This window comes from Erigeron canadensis, chromosome 4 (genome assembly GCF_010389155.1).
Source record: "Erigeron canadensis isolate Cc75 chromosome 4, C_canadensis_v1, whole genome shotgun sequence".
In the NCBI taxonomy this organism is placed as follows: domain Eukaryota; kingdom Viridiplantae; phylum Streptophyta; class Magnoliopsida; order Asterales; family Asteraceae; genus Erigeron; species Erigeron canadensis.
In genome coordinates this window covers 33,914,305-33,930,068 of record NC_057764.1, presented here as the reverse complement: position 1 = coordinate 33,930,068, position 15,764 = coordinate 33,914,305, and the positions used below count along the sequence as shown (strand labels likewise).

The following is a 15,764-nucleotide window of genomic DNA, read 5'->3' as shown; positions in this document are numbered from 1 at the left end:
TCATATGACAAAACAATGACAAGGGATAACTTGTACTCACAAGTCATACCAATATAGAAACTTCTGATCACTTCAAAAGCATCACATTCCCACTTCACTTAAACACCAACACTTTGACTCAAACTTACACACACCAACTTCAATCATTAATTCATAATTCATATCATCTTTGAAGCCGCCGGAATGTCCCCGGAACACATCTCCGGCTACTACATAATATTCCTTATATATCTCATTTTCTTGATCATCATTAGCCCATCATTTTCCCAATCTAACCAACTTCAAACACTTTTCAAATTCAAATCAAATTTGATAAACTCAAACACACAAGTATTCACAACATGGAATGAAAACAACCCTTTTTGTAACTTCACCGGAATCATTTGCAATGAAAAGAATTTGGTCAAAGAAATCAATCTTTCGCAACGAAAACTCGTAGGAGTTCTTGACTTTGCTTCATTATGTGAACTTAAATCACTCGAAAAAATCTCATTTGGGTCAAATCTTTTGCATGGTAATATAAGTACCCATTTATCAAATTGCATAAACTTAAAGCATCTTGATCTTGGAAATAATCTTTTCTCAGGCGAATTCCCAGATATATCTTCTTTAATACAACTTCAATTTCTTGACATAAGTTCATCCGGTTTTTCGGGCCAATTTCCATGGAAATCACTAAAAGAGCTTACTAATCTCGCTTACTTGCGTTTAGGAGACAACCATTTTAATAAAACTTCATTTCCTTCAGAAATTTTGAATCTTTTTAAGCTACAAACTTTGTATCTTACAAACTGTAGTATTGAAGGAATGATCCCAAATGAAATCGAAAACCTCGGTTTGTTACAAGTTCTTGAGCTTTCAGGTAATTATATAATGGGACCAATCCCAAATGGGATTACAAAGCTTGTTAATCTAGAAACGCTTGAGCTTTATGATAATCGAATTTCAGGTATTCTTCCATTTGGGTTTGGAAACCTTGTCAAGATTTTGAGACTCGATATTTCGAATAATAGTCTTGAAGGTGATATTAGTGAGTTAAGGAACATGACACTTGTGGAATCTTTACAATTGTTTGAAAACAAGTTTTCTGGTGGGATTCCATTGGAGTTTGGAGAATTCAAGTTTTTGAAGGAATTTTCTATTTATAGTAACATGTTTACAGGTGAACTCCCTGCAAATTTGGGGCCTAATTTGGAATATATTGATGTATCCTCAAATATGTTGAATGGGACCATTCCACCTGATATGTGCAAAAATGGGAAATTTGGAGAGATTTTGATGATTCAAAATAATTTCACTGGCGGGTTACCAGAGACTTATGCGAATTGTTTGTCGTTGTTTCGGGTCAGATTAAGTAATAATTCACTTTCTGGGAGAATCCCAGATGGGATTTGGAGTTTGCCTAATTTAAAATTGCTGGATCTTGCAATGAATCAATTTGAGGGTCAAGTGATGGCTAATATTGGTGAAGCCAAGTCATTAGCACAACTTTTTATATCAAATAATCGGTTTTCGGGCAAGTTGCCCGAGGAAATATCGAAGGTTTCGTCTTTGGTGGAAATTAAATTGATGTATAATCAGTTCTCAGGTGAAATTCCGGCGAGAATTGGTGATTTGAAGATGTTGACTAGTCTTCATTTTGAAGGTAACTTATTTTCTGGTACTATTCCAGAGTCAATTAGTTTGTGTGTTTCTTTAAATGAGATAAACCTCGCGGAAAATTCCCTTATTGGGAATATTCCCGCGAGTCTTGGCTTGTTACCAGGTTTAAACTCTTTAAACCTATCGGGTAACAAACTTTCGGGCATGATACCTACGAGTCTGTCCTCTTTGAAGCTAAGCCTAATTGATTTGTCAAATAATATGTTGATTGGAAGGGTGCCGGAATCTTTGTTGCCAGAGGCGGATGAGCGTAGTTTTGTCGGGAATCCGGGGTTATGCGGTGATCGGATCAAAGGTCTTCAACAATGTACTCCGGTTTCTCATAAATCGCGTGGTTTGGGAGTCGTGGGGTATTGTTTTCTCGCGGGTGGGCTCGTGTTGGCATTAATGTCAATAGCTTGTTTTGTCCTTGTCAAGTCGAGGCAAAAAGGTTGTCAAAACATAATCAAACGGGGTTGTTCGTGGGACATGAAACAGTTTCATGTCGTTAGTTTCAACGAAGAAGATATTTTACGATCTTTAAAAGAAGAGTATTTGATCGGGAAAGGCGGGTCAGGGAACATATACAAAGTCGAACTAGGGTGTGGGAACAAGTTAGCCGTGAAGCATATGTGGAAGTCCGGTATTGACTCCGTTGAGCGAAAAAGTTACTCAACTAGCACGACTATACTACCCAAACAAAAAAGTAGGTCGCCAGAATATGATGCCGAGGTAGCCACTTTGAGCTCGATTCGACACGTAAATGTGGTGAAGTTATATTGTAGTATCACAAGTGAGGACTCAAATCTACTTGTTTACGAGTACATGGCTAATGGTAGTTTATGGGACAAACTACATTCGTATCAAAAGGTCGAAATGGACTGGAAAATCCGGTATGAGATAGCCATGGGAGCCGCAATGGGTTTGGAGTACCTACATCACGGGTGCGACAGACCAGTTATACATCGAGACGTGAAATCGAGCAATATTTTGTTAGATGAGGAAATGAGGGCGAAAATTGCTGACTTCGGCCTAGCAAAGATAGTGCATACAAATAAGGTTGCGGATTCAAGCCATGTTATTAGAGGAACACATGGTTACATTGCACCCGGTTAGTCTCTAACCAATCTTTTATATATATACACAATCATTTGTTACATATATATTACTCCGTATATACTAATGAATTTTTTTATTTATAGAATATGGTTATACATTCAAAGTGAACGAAAAAAGTGATATCTACAGCTTTGGAGTTGTTTTGATGGAGTTGGTAACTGGAAAAAAGCCGGTTCAACCCGAGTTTGGGGAAAACAAAGATATAGTATGTTGGGTTCGAGACGAAATGAGTAAGGACAATGCAGTCAATTTGGTTGATCCAAACATTTCAGAAGAGTCAAAGGAAGAAGCGGTCGAGGTGTTGACCATCGCAATACGTTGCACAACGAGGTACCCTGCACAAAGGCCGTCGATGAGGATGGTTGTACAAATGCTAGAACAGGTCAAGCCTCATGCACCTTTCGATGTAGTGATTGACAATGACATACATATAGTTAAGGACTAAAATTTTGTATGTTGGAAAGCAATATGCAATAGCTTATGTAAATCGAACACTATAAATAAGGTCGTGTTGTATGTTTTATATAGTCGGAGGCTTTTTGATTCAACAAGGGAGATAATAAACTTGTGAGGTATGTGTGTAGTACTAAATTGGTCATTTGTTGCGTATAAGATGTGTCGTCAATATGTTTCAAAATAGATGCATTGAATTGGAACTGGTACAATGGCCATAAGTCAAATCTCATTTTATTAAATTTTAGGATTGCATACATTCGAATCATATTTGGGTTAACGGATTGTTAATTTGAGATACTTATATTGACTACCATATAACACAAACTATATCATTTTTCCTTGTTCAAATAATAAATCAATAACTTTAGAAAGTTTTTCTCATTTTATTTACTAATTTAAATACCTATACATAATATATTTATTATATTTTAGATGGAAATTATATATCATATATCTCCCTACCATTAAAATAATCAATTACTTATATATTAATACCACTACCACCGCTCGTTATCATCACCATCACCACCACCTTTTGTCGTCATAGTCCTAAACTATGTGGATACCTCTTTAGTATATTTACACATAAACCAAACTTGTATAACTTAATAACTGCATCAAAACTTAGCTCAAACTCAGCCCATCTAATCTAATAAATTGATAAATTATGGTGATTCATTTACAACATGTTAAATCAAAACAGAAACTATATCTCCGAATAATTAGTAGTTTTAGTACTTATAAACCGCAAAAGTTTTGCTGACATGTGTATAAAAACGTACATATCAAATATTACAAAATACACCTCTATAATCTAAATTGAATAGTGTTTATTAGTTTGTATCCTAAATGAATCATCAGGGCTACTATATTTAACAATCATATTTAACTTAAGAGTTAAACTTGTAACCACCGTTTAAAAGTCTAGTCTGATTAAAGTTAAAAGATATCATCTTATTTAAAGATACAAATTCGTTATTTCAAACACAAAATAACAGTAGATACTAGACACATCTAAGCTTTTAACTACCAGTTATGAGTTCGAACTGTAAAATGATGTCGTATACTTTGAGTAACACCCACACGTGATTTGAAAATAACTTGAAACCAAGACTTTGCAATAACAGAATTTAGATAAATGTATGATACTATATAATGATTAACCGTCTTAAAGGTTTACTTTTAACGGTTTATTTTTAACTAGGGAATTGATACCGCCCAATGGGCGGTTTCGATCTCTGAAAGTTTATACGTTGATGAGTTGCGGTGTTAAAAAAAATCAAAAACTTTTTCAAATTAAAACAAATATTAAAAAATTAAGTTGCAACGTGTTCATTTTTCCTGTTAAGGACAATATTTACGACACAATGATGTTTGTGTTTACTCTTAAAAATGACCGAATGAACAAATGTTATAAAAAGAAGTCCAAAAAACAAACGCAAAACAAAAATTACAATAAAATGTTAAAGGAATAAATTTTCATAAAAAATAATCTAACACTACAAATCGAATTGTTGAAAAATAAAAAGTATATTGAAAAAAAAATATGTTTTAAAGAAAAAAATAAAAAGTATAATGAAAACAAAAAAGTTTTAAAAAAAAAATTTTAAACTAATAAAAAGTTACAAAACGGATTTTTAAAATACAAAATGTTTAAAAAAACCTCAAAATAAAATCAAAATTGAATAAATTATTTAAGAAAAACCCTCAAAATTCAAAATAAAACAAAAAAATGGAAGTAAGTGTGAAAAAAAAGTTATATAAAAATAAGAATTTTAAATATATAAGAAAAAAGAAAAAAAACAAAAGAACTTAAATGTTATTTTAAAATAAAAAAAAATGAAAAATAAATATGAGGTAAAATGTAATATAATAAATCTCCTTAATTAGTAAAATAAAAAACAAAAAAAAAAGAGGGAAGTGGGTTTTGAACCAGCAAACTTTACCTTTTGAAACCAACATCCCAATCATTTGAACCAAAGCAACTTTTATGCTATAATTGCTAAAACAAATATTTATCTAATAGTTTCATGTAAAGACAAAAGTTTTTTTAATGAAAAACATAAAAGGAAAAGGGAAGTGGGTTTTGAACCAAGGACCCTTCCATAGAAACCATCATCCAAATCAATTGAACCAAAGGAACTTTTGTTTCATAATTACTGAATCAAATATTTATCTACAAGTTTCATGTAAAGACAAAAAGTAACTATTCACTTTCCATTGCTTTATTATAGTAAGTAATGTAATAATTTTTATGATAATTATATAACTATTTTATTCATTTAACAACTGTGTTTGAAATTATATTTAGCCAGACCTTTAATATAATATCAAAGTTTTTCGTCGTTCCTTGTGCATTACCTCAATGGTTGAAAAACCATCCTCCATTCATGAGGTTTTGAGTTCAAACCTTGGAGAGAACATAAGGAAGTCCTTTTACGAGGGCTTGGTTTGGGTTTACCCAGGTTTAAGTCTGAAGAGGCAGACTTACCCCTATTAATCGTGGGTTTTCCCCCATCGGGTATTTAAAATAGACATTTCTACTTCGAGGGAGCTCTTTAGCGCAGATCCAGTTAAGAAAACGTATACTAGGCATCTCGCTGTCGAATCACGACACGAAATTTTCAGCAAAATTCCCCTATTAAAAATAAAAAAAGTTTTTCGTCGTAATCATGGAATCTAATAAATCCAATGGCTAATCTCTATATTAAAAGTGACCAATTTGTCATGAATGGAATAATCGAAGTTATAATAAACTAAAATTGGTAAGACTTTTCAATCCATAACCTCATCATGTTTGTTGGTCAATTATCCAATTAACGATTTTCTACTCAAATGAATTTAGGGCTTCTTCAAAAAACTCTTCTGCCTCACTTCACTTCCACTCACACTCAAAATCCGTTCCTCTTCACACTTCCCCACAATAATCATTCTTTTTCCACAGGTCAAGATTCCATCTTTATAATAAAGACTTCACACTTTTTTTCTTTGATACCAATAACAAAAGTTTTCATCTTTTGTAACAAAAACATTAAAAAATACTGTAATACCCTTTTCATAAAATCATATTTTGGGAAAAACCCAGATGGGATTCTGTTAATTTATTCGAAAATTTTCATCATTTAGGTGAATTTTGTGATAAAAATTGAATCTTTTTCAAGTTTTTAGAAACAAAGATTAAGTAAATTCAAACCTATTGTGTTGCATGCATTGATGATCATGGAATTTATGTTGGATTTTTGCAGGAAAAAAGAATTTAGTGTTGAGAGTTCAGGATTGTATCAATAAGAGTGAATCTATACATATAGATACAGAAATAATGGAGTTAAGCAAGAAACTTTATGAGCCAATTGAGCCTTATGCTACTGATTTTTTGAAAGTTTCTGATATTCATACAATCTATTGGGAGCAATCTGGAAATCCTTCTGGTCATGTTAGTAATCATTACTCTGTTTTTTTAAGTTATTTATACACAAACTCTTGCCAATCTTTCTGGAACTAGTATATTTACACTCGGGTAGTAGACGTTAGTAACTAAAGTTCAATTATTTCAATTACTTTAACAAAATGCTTTCTACTAGACATCATGAGCTTCAAAAGCTCAATAATATAGCTAAGCTTGATAATTACTAGAGCAGAGCCATTAAAAGCTTGAGTTCGACTTGTTAAGTATTTTGGAGCTTGAATTTAGGCTCGAGGTTAAGTTAGTTGATAGTAGCTCCCTTTGATTGCAACCCTGGTCTCAAATGAACTCACCCCTTAGCACAACTCTCCTTTATAACATACCCCCCCTTGTAGTTTGAGTTACATGTATGCAACTTGTTCTCTAATATATGGGATCAAGCTAGGGAAATTGTGAATTTGGTGTATTTTTGGTGAGTTTGGTTATCGGAATACTCTTTTGGTTCATTATGCTTATAAATTCCCACTCAAAGTTTATGAAAATATGGGGCTCCCCTGTGTAACTTAAATGCTATACTCATAGTGTTGGTGATTAGTTTTCTGGGTAAATGGAGGTGGTTTTCACTATTTAGGTTAACTACGGAGGGTGAGTGATTGACTCAGATGTACACGATCTAACCTGGTATCCTCGTGACCATTTTTGAACCGATTAGCTTTCCTTTTTTCAACTTTGCAATACCTTTGCTCCATGTACTTTGTTTATGATCTTGTCATGGCATGCAGCCTGTTATATTTCTTCATGGTGGTCCTGGAGGTGGTACTTCACCTAATAACAGAAGGTTCTTTGATCCTGAATTCTATCGGATTATTCTCTTTGATCAGGTTTATCAGCTATCCTCTACTTAATTGTAGATACCAAGAACCTACTAGAAAACTAAAACAGTTATAAAATGTCTCACCATGTTATTATGGTTGTTCCAGAGAGGAGCTGGTAAGAGCACACCCCATGCTTGTTTGGAAGAGAACACAACATGGGATCTCATTAATGATATCGAAAAACTAAGAGAACATCTTGATATTCCCGAGTGGCAGGTAAGTGTTATATATATTTTGGAAGATTTGATGAATTCCAGTCATATAGTATATCTTATCTTCTTGATTCTCAGGTGTTTGGGGGCTCATGGGGAAGCACACTTGCTCTTGCATACAGTCAGTCCCATCCCGATAAGGTATCATTTGTGGCTTTTTAGCTTAAGGTGTCACTGATATTTGCAACTATCTTTTGGTGCGTAAGTTTACGAACATAATTTGATTTTAGATTTTAAGTCAAATCCTGTAATATCTACCAATTCTAATTACAGAATGAATCTTATTGAGTAAAGTTAGTAGCTTTAGTAAGTAGTAATGGCGAGAATGAGTAAAAAGGAAATTGGGCTATAGTTGTATGAAGTAGTTTGACTTTAAGTTATATATTCTGTAAATGCCCTTAAGTGATAACTGTAATAATTTTCTCTCTTGACATTCTAGGTAACTGGGATTGTTCTTCGAGGGATCTTCTTATTGAGGAAGAAAGAGATCGATTGGTTTTATGAAGGTGGTGCTGCTGCCATATACCCTGATGGTATACTTCTACTCCTATTTTCCTTTTCCAGTACACTTATTGACTGACTCTACTCTTAGCAATTCTGTTTTTGAGTCACTTATTGTTTTTACAATTTGTTTCTCTAAATAACAGCTTGGGAACCTTTTAGAGATCTTATACCAGAAAATGAAAGGGACTGCTTTGTGAAGGCCTATCACAAGAGATTGAACTCCGATGACCTGAATACACAAGTAAGATTATTTATTTTTTTTCGCTTTTTGTTAGCAATTGTGAGAGTCTTACTTAAAGGAAACTGTTTCTTTAGTCTTTATAGTAGGGGAGCACTGTTTCTATTGATTCCTTTTTTCAAAATATCGTATATTGTATTCAGTATGAGGCTGCTAGGGCATGGACCAAATGGGAAATGATGACTGCTCATCTTTTACCAAACGAAGAGACAATTATGAAAGGAGACAATGACGATTTTTCACTGGTAAGTTTGATGATGATTATATACATGGATTTTGGTACTATGTTAAATTTTAATGTTTGAATGCATATTATTCCTATCGTCAATTGCTGAAAAACTAACAGAATTGTAACCTAGTTTTAATATGTCCTTAAATTGCAAACATAAATGTTAAAAAGCCGATGGACTTTCTGCTTGTGAGTTCTCAATCTGGTCAGGACCAAAACACATATATTGATCAACTTTTTAGAAAAATGATATTTGTGTGTGTGGCTATTCCATCTATTGTTCCATATATATTTTGGAGTAAATGGGTGTCTTAACATGCAGGCGTTCGCAAGGATTGAGAACCATTACTTTGTGAATAAAGGATTCTTTCCAACAGATTCACATCTGCTGGATAATATTGAGAAGATCAAGCATATCAATGCTGTAATTGTACAGGTAAGTGCCACAATATATTATATTTTTTTGTGCAACAACGCACGAACTTTATTTTTCTTTTATTATTTGTTGATGTTTTCATTATGTTGTTGGATTTTTAGGGAAGATATGATTGTTGCTGCCCCATGATGTCGGCGTGGGATCTGCATAAAGCGTGGCCAGAGGCAGAATTTAAGGTTTGTACTCTCTCTGACATGACAATTGTTGATCATTTTATTTATGAATAGATTGATTTTGGGTTATGTTCTACTTCTAACTGGTAATGATTAAAAATTTAGTTGGATATTTCAGTACAAAATCTTAAATCACTTATTCAAATTTGAAGTGGTTGCAATTTATTAAATAAATATATTTTGTTGTCAAATAGGTGGTTCCAGATGCAGGGCATTCTGCTAATGAACCGGGTATAGCAGCAGAACTTGTAGCAGCAAATGAGAAGCTGAAGAACATTAGGATCAAATGAGTGACTTTAAATCATAAGTTTGGACAGATTTTATTTTTGGCTATTTGCTTGAGTTTTAGGATCAAATTGAAAACCACAGATGTTGCTGCTGTTGAAATTCATGGATGTGATTCTAATAATGAAAATTTTTTATATTCTTCTCTTTCCAGTTTATATTTCAATAGTTTTAGTTTTCTTTGGTAAACTGAAAAGGGATGCATAAACGAAATCTTGTGCTTGAGTGTCAAGTAAAATTTGTACACAAGAATCAATCAGTTGATGGCTGAATAATGGCATAGCTTTGACAGTAACACAACTGGCATAAATGGCTACAAAATTTTTGTAGCAGTAAATTTAAAACAAATTGGCTAAAAACAATCAGTCAAACCAAATCAAATATGACATGGAGATACAAAAAAAAAAAAGTGAATTCAATGAATGATTGACCTATTGGATCTTTACACACAACATAAGCTTAATCCTTAGGCAATGTTCTTTAAGCAAGCTCTTGGCCGATGTGAGGTGTGAAAGTTTGGTTCTTTAGCAATTGTCACAGGCCGCTTTCCCCGTGAGGTAGATCTTGTAGTAGAAGCTGCGCTAGTTTTGATCTCTGCCACAACAACATCACTTGTTAATTTACAAGATTTCTCCTTTATCACATCAAGTTGCTGAAATGGCGTCCTTGTTTTCTGAGGTGAAACAATCCTGCATACCCAATAATCCAATAATAAAAAGTTTTAGTGTTTTTTTTAGTTGCTTCAAGAATCTGTATATATACAATCCATTAGCAGATGAATTACCCTTGAGCTGATCTTGTCCTTAAGCTAGTCATATATCTGGGTCTTTGCTGTGACGATTCAGGGCGTTTTTGTGTAATTTTAGTGACTGGTTTTGATCCCACTGCACTTGTTTCCTTCCCACAGTTATCATTTTTCTGGCCAACAAAAAAAAATTACATTATAAAAAAGGTTGCCTTGTTTATCAACTTGGTATATTATATGCTTGAGTGATTTTCTAGTTGAAATGCAACTGAAACGCACTTTCACTGGAACCCGATACGTCTTTTTGAGCACACTTGTATCTTTCAAATCATCTTTTGCAGGAGCAGTAACATGAAGCTTTTTCTCCAGAAGAGCTTCTCTAAGAATTCCTCTTTCCTAAAAGAAACCAATACTAAACATCAACAACAAAATAGAGTACACCATAAATCATTAATTATGTAAGAGAGTACAATATAATCTGTTAAAACAATTGCTTACATCAGTTCTTAACCTAAACGGCTTGATGTTGGTAGGTTTTGGCTTTTTGCATTTCATACAGGCAGGACCAGAAGTTTGTATAACCTGCATGATTTTTGAAGTTATATGCTACTAAAGAAATAAAGGATAAAGCAACCTTTATAGAAAGAAGCTGTTTCAAAAATAGAAGAGAGCATATCTAACCTTGTTCTTTTTATATACGTCTTTGGTGAGATTCTTATCACCCAATGGCTGGTTGTTAGATCTGCACATAAGTTATAACTTATAAGTACTGTGATGTGCACAAAAGGGAGCAAGTGAAAAGCATACAATTTTAAGTTGGCAAACATCATTATACCTGTTGTTATCATCAGGATTTAAAGCATTTTCTTTACCAACATCGTCATCATCATCCATCTGTCCTGCTACCACTTCATTTGAATGATCTCCGGCTTTTCCCACAGCCTCTATGTCAGAAGTTGCTTGTGGCGGATGATCCTCTTCTGTCTTGCTAAAGTCAGATGTAGAACCATCGATTAGTTTCACATCAATGGCCATATTCTCTTTATCTTCTACATATGGCAAATCGTTCGTTTCAGCTCTCAACACAAGGGCATTTGAAGAGTCGGAAGTTTCTGGCTGTAACGGACCTCCTTCGCTCTTAACCTCAGGTGTAGAACCATCGATTAACTTCACATCAACATCGATCTCACTGGACTCATTTTCAACATTTTTGGAGCTTGTGATCTTGTTCTGAGCTTTTGTAGACTTGGAAGCTGCTAAATCTTTTGACTTTTTGTCACTCTTGCAGACCTTCAATTTTCTAGATGAATCTTCAGTTTCTGGTTTTTTGGGCTTCAATTTTGTACCCTTTAATATCTTCTTTTGACTTCCTATTTCAAGTCTCTTCATCCCTTCACAAATCTTTCTTAAAGGTGTATGCAGTTCAACAGATTTCTTAACACAAATAGCCTTCTTAGGAGAGTGAAAAACAAGAGCCTTGGCAATTGTTCGAGTTTTAGGCATGTCAATCGTGGTCGCCTTTGGATTCTGAACACTTCGGAAAGAGTTGGGATTGGGTTGACACATTTTGTTCCTTGGTGTTGTCATATACTTGGCAGCCACTGGCCTTGACTTAATCACTGGGGTGGAACCAGCTTTTGAACAAGGCCGGATCTTGCTTTGTGGGTCACCACCATTCTTGTCTGAAGTCAAATGAGACGCCATTAGTAACTTCGGTATCCTGGGCTTGGAGGGTTTTGCAGGAGCTGAAAGTGGACACTTCAAGCTAGAATAATGGAAAAAATAAGTGTCAGTACATAAATCTGAACCCGATTTTCTATAGCTAAGGAAGGTATCATTGCGTCTTTAGTATGCACCTGGACTGGTCCTTGTTTAGTGCTTTTCGAAGCTTAATGTTGGGACTTCTTGCAGCCAGGACCCGAAGAACAAAGTTTTTAGAGATCTCTTCATGGTTTATTTCCTGCTCATGCTTTTGATCACAACCTGAAATCATTACAATTCAGATCATGTTAATTAGTATAATATTCGAATAACCGAATCAAAATCTCATTCTTCTAACAAAGGTAACAAAGACGCCACAATTCATCTAAAATAGTGACATCAAGTTTCTGTCTGTTTTCTGAAACTTCATAGCTGTTACCAAGTCCAAATTTTTCCATTTTTTATTCTAAAATAAACCAAATTCATGAGAAGTCCAGACCCAAAAATGCCTAAATCAAAACATTTGGATCTATTGTTTAAGAAAAAAATCTAAATTTCCGTGCCATCTCACAAATTGGACATAATACAAAAATTCCTATATCTTAATGGACAAATAATCTTAAACTTAAATTTCAAGAAATTCTTAACAAATCTAAGCTGCTACAACTATTTCTTAAAAAAAAAGAAATTTCAAATTTCAAGATCTAAGTTTTTCAAAATGTATGAGCTAAATTCAGCTAAAGGGGGCAGCCCCAAAACAAATAAAGTAAGATAATTTGTAACAAAAACAAACACATACCAACTCTGGAACAGAACCAGTATCGATCATCAGTACGAAAAGTATACGGTTTAGTAAAATCGACAAACTTTGGTGCTTCTATCTTCTCATAAAACTCCTCCTCGTCATCAGCAGCAGCGACAACATCATTCTCCTCGATCACATGAGCAGCAGTTGACTCGATCTTTTGCTCATCCATTTTAATTTTACTTTAATTTTAAAAGATTGACAAGAATTTAATTGTTCAATTATGGGTTTGGTTGGGTTTTCTTTCAGATATGTGCTTTGTTTTTGAACTTGTTGGTCTGTAACTAGCCGTTGAGACTTGAGATTCGTTGTTTGTTTATTTTTCTTATTATATTTAAAATAATAATAATAATATTGATTTGGGTTTGGGTTTGGGTTTGGTAATGGTTGATTGAGTTTTTATTTAGCCCATTGAATACCCAGTGAGGTTAAGCCCATTTAGTAGTAACTAAACCCACTGTTGACCCATTGATTATTATTATTATTATAAAATCATCACTTTCATTAGAAGTTAATAAAATTTACAACAAATTATTATTATTATATATAAAAGCCTTTTAAGGAAATATTTTTCCATAAGTTTTTTCCACGATAGGTTGAAGTTTTATAAGTTTCTGATAAGAAACAACACTACATTTATCTTGTTCATTTTACTATTAAATGACTTCTTTTAAGGTTTTTGCATTAAAGTATAAAAGTTTAAGCATTTTATCTAGCTTATATAAAAAGTTCTTTACCTATGCTATAAAAGGGAAAAAAAAAAAGTCTATGTATATCTCGGTGTTCATTTTACCTAGATTATGAGAGCACTCACAGTGCCCTCGTTCTTGACTAGTTCTTGGCTCATTCTTCTGCCATGGACAAGTGCACACCACTAGGTGGTGACTCTTCTTTGGCTAGTTCTTGGTTCATTCATTCCCTCAAGGATTAATGACTAGTTGGCTAGTTCTTGAATTTTTTTTATTTTCTTTTTTGTTTTCTTTAGTAAGATAGAAGTGTAAAGTGAAATAAATGAATGGGTCCTACATTAGTTCTGACATTGTGTATGTTTTGAGGGATAAGTCCTTGGTTAATCTTTAGGCTGATGTAGAACTGACAGAGACTAGTCATTTGTCATTCTCAAACTTTTATTTTGCTTTTACCTCAAATCTTGTATTGATATAATTGAAATTTAATTTTAAAAGATTTTATGCTATGGAAAAGAAATCTAACGGTTTACAAACACCATGGATGGAGACATGGAGTACCGATTAGTGGCTACAGACCAATTGTGTAGTACTGTCGGTAGCGACCAATGTAATTTAGTGGTCTGGCTATGAAAGGCAATTTACAAATTAAATGAGTTTGTTGTTGACTTGTTGTTGGACTTTTTTATGCAACGTGGCAATCTCCTGGTTACGAGTTACCACCACCTTATACATACAAAAATCTTAATCTTGATCTTGATCTATATAAAAATGATGTACTCTTTTTGTCTATTAAATTATTATTCATATAATCATATCTATAATACTACTTTATTTAGATTATAATAAATAGTCTAAATCTTGCTATAAACTAACATTATAAATATCAAAGAAGCATCAAAAGAAATGCCCATTGGTAAAACCCATTTTTAAAACAAAAGGAATCACATTGTACTAATTACAATTTTTTAAACTATATATAGGCTATGTTTATTCACTAAATGATAATTATGAGACGAAATGGTATAGACAACCGATTCATGTGGCACTTGTTATCTGCAATTAATACATGCAGGATGTACTGCAAGCACAGGTGGCTCAATAGTACTATAGGATTAGGCGATCGCTTTAAGCTCCTAAAATATAAGGGCCTCGATATTTTGTATACTAGACTTAATGTTTGGATTTTGGATGAAGTATCATTATATAATTTCAAATTACAGTAACACTCTTACTAGTTTTTGTATCAATATATGTATCTTTTCATTAGTAGTATCTCAATAACATAAGTCAAACTACCTTTTTTTTGTTTACTTTATTTATATGTTAATGAAGTAGGCCTTTAAAACTGACATCGCTTAAGGTATCCAAAAACCTTAAGCCGCCACTGTCTGCAAGTACAAAGTGCGCAAAATATAATCATATATAATTATCCAACAAGTAATTAATCATTTTGATTCCCATAATATATGTGTTATACCATTATATATAACAATGTAAACTTTAGCATACAGCTATTTGAAATCTTTACAATTTGTATCATACTGATTATATTTTGTTCAAACAAGTTCATCAAGAATTTATATCTCTTGTAAAAATTCAAATATAACTAATATGTAGTAGTTACCTTGTGAAATGATTGAGTTTATATATGTATAAACAAAATAATTTTTTAAACAGTTAGTCGAATAACAACATCAAAACATCTTATCATATAATTTTCAAGATGTACAAACATTTCAGGAAAAAAAAACAAAAAACTCATAAACTTATCATTAATTACGAGTCAAACCTAAATGAGTAAAAACAAAAATACCTCAACCAGTTGACTTGGAATCATTTGGCAAAGAAAATAGCTTAATCATAGTCACATAAAGCGTGGTAGGCTTCGATACGGGTACGCAATATGGATATGCAATTCGTTCTTTGTGACGAATTCGATACGTAAGGGGTATACTCATTTCGCTACGAAACAATATAAAATGGTACGGTATACTATGAATTCGGTGAGTTTACCAAAAATAAAAACACAAGTAAACAAAACTTCATAATAAAAAGATTAAACATACATTAAGAAATACAATAGAAAAAAACACCAACTAAAATCTAATCTACTCGTGACCTTTTCCTTTTCCATTGTCAACACCTTCATCATGAAGGTCTTCCCAAACCATTTCTACAAGACGAGCAAATTAGTTGATTTTGTTAAGTAAATTGATTTTGTTTTTAAGTAAATTGATTTTGCTTTTAAAGTTA

The 15,764-nt window shown here is 33.1% G+C and overlaps 3 protein-coding genes across 4 annotated transcripts; 2 read left to right on the top strand and 1 right to left on the bottom strand.

Annotated features, from left to right (window-relative positions):
* Nucleotides 1–63: 63 nt before the first annotated feature.
* Nucleotides 64–3,343, top strand: LOC122596755 (receptor-like protein kinase 7). Its single transcript, XM_043769385.1, has 2 exons — nt 64–2,752; nt 2,844–3,343. The coding sequence occupies exons 1-2, from the start codon at nt 184–186 to the stop codon at nt 3,203–3,205; spliced, it is 2,931 nt and encodes a 976-aa protein (XP_043625320.1). The 5' UTR covers nt 64–183; the 3' UTR covers nt 3,206–3,343.
* Nucleotides 3,344–6,013: 2,670 nt separating this feature from the next.
* On the top strand, nt 6,014–9,718 carry LOC122595775 (proline iminopeptidase). 2 transcript variants are annotated; one of them, XM_043768211.1, is made up of 11 exons: nt 6,014–6,160; nt 6,462–6,649; nt 7,402–7,500; nt 7,600–7,710; nt 7,785–7,847; nt 8,146–8,239; nt 8,354–8,451; nt 8,592–8,693; nt 9,000–9,113; nt 9,215–9,289; nt 9,481–9,718. In XM_043768211.1, the coding sequence occupies exons 1-11, from the start codon at nt 6,052–6,054 to the stop codon at nt 9,574–9,576; spliced, it is 1,149 nt and encodes a 382-aa protein (XP_043624146.1). In that variant the 5' UTR covers nt 6,014–6,051; the 3' UTR covers nt 9,577–9,718. The 2 variants fall into 2 exon arrangements, with proteins under 2 accessions (XP_043624146.1, XP_043624147.1); XM_043768212.1 differs by lacking the exon at nt 6,014–6,160 and adding an exon at nt 6,290–6,342.
* Nucleotides 9,719–9,872: 154 nt separating this feature from the next.
* LOC122598205 lies at nt 9,873–13,041 on the bottom strand. The gene is made up of 8 exons (XM_043770807.1): nt 12,817–13,041; nt 12,173–12,299; nt 11,152–12,081; nt 10,998–11,058; nt 10,815–10,898; nt 10,596–10,712; nt 10,356–10,489; nt 9,873–10,260 (listed from the first exon to the last, which is right to left on the bottom strand). Exons 1-8 carry the CDS (start codon nt 12,992–12,994, stop codon nt 10,038–10,040), a joined length of 1,854 nt encoding a protein of 617 aa, XP_043626742.1. The 5' UTR covers nt 12,995–13,041; the 3' UTR covers nt 9,873–10,037.
* Between the last annotated feature and the right edge of the window lie 2,723 nt (nt 13,042–15,764).

What these genes read in the sequence shown, in the direction of transcription:
- LOC122596755 (XM_043769385.1), top strand. Translation starts at nt 184, where the DNA reads ATGTCCCCGGAACACATCTCCGGCTACTACATAATATTCCTTATATAT. An exon ending in ACATGGTTACATTGCACCCG is followed by an intron (nt 2,753 to 2,843) that starts GTTAGTCTCTAA and finishes TTTTATTTATAG; the next exon opens with AATATGGTTATACATTCAAA.
- LOC122595775 (XM_043768211.1), top strand. Translation starts at nt 6,052, where the DNA reads ATGAATTTAGGGCTTCTTCAAAAAACTCTTCTGCCTCACTTCACTTCC. An exon ending in GGATTATTCTCTTTGATCAG is followed by an intron (nt 7,501 to 7,599) that starts GTTTATCAGCTA and finishes TGGTTGTTCCAG; the next exon opens with AGAGGAGCTGGTAAGAGCAC. An exon ending in GGCCAGAGGCAGAATTTAAG is followed by an intron (nt 9,290 to 9,480) that starts GTTTGTACTCTC and finishes GTTGTCAAATAG; the next exon opens with GTGGTTCCAGATGCAGGGCA.
- LOC122598205 (XM_043770807.1), bottom strand. Translation starts at nt 12,994, where the DNA reads ATGGATGAGCAAAAGATCGAGTCAACTGCTGCTCATGTGATCGAGGAG. An exon ending in ACGTATATAAAAAGAACAAG is followed by an intron (nt 10,899 to 10,997) that starts GTTAGATATGCT and finishes AAAATCATGCAG; the next exon opens with GTTATACAAACTTCTGGTCC. An exon ending in AGGACAAGATCAGCTCAAGG is followed by an intron (nt 10,261 to 10,355) that starts GTAATTCATCTG and finishes TTGGGTATGCAG; the next exon opens with GATTGTTTCACCTCAGAAAA.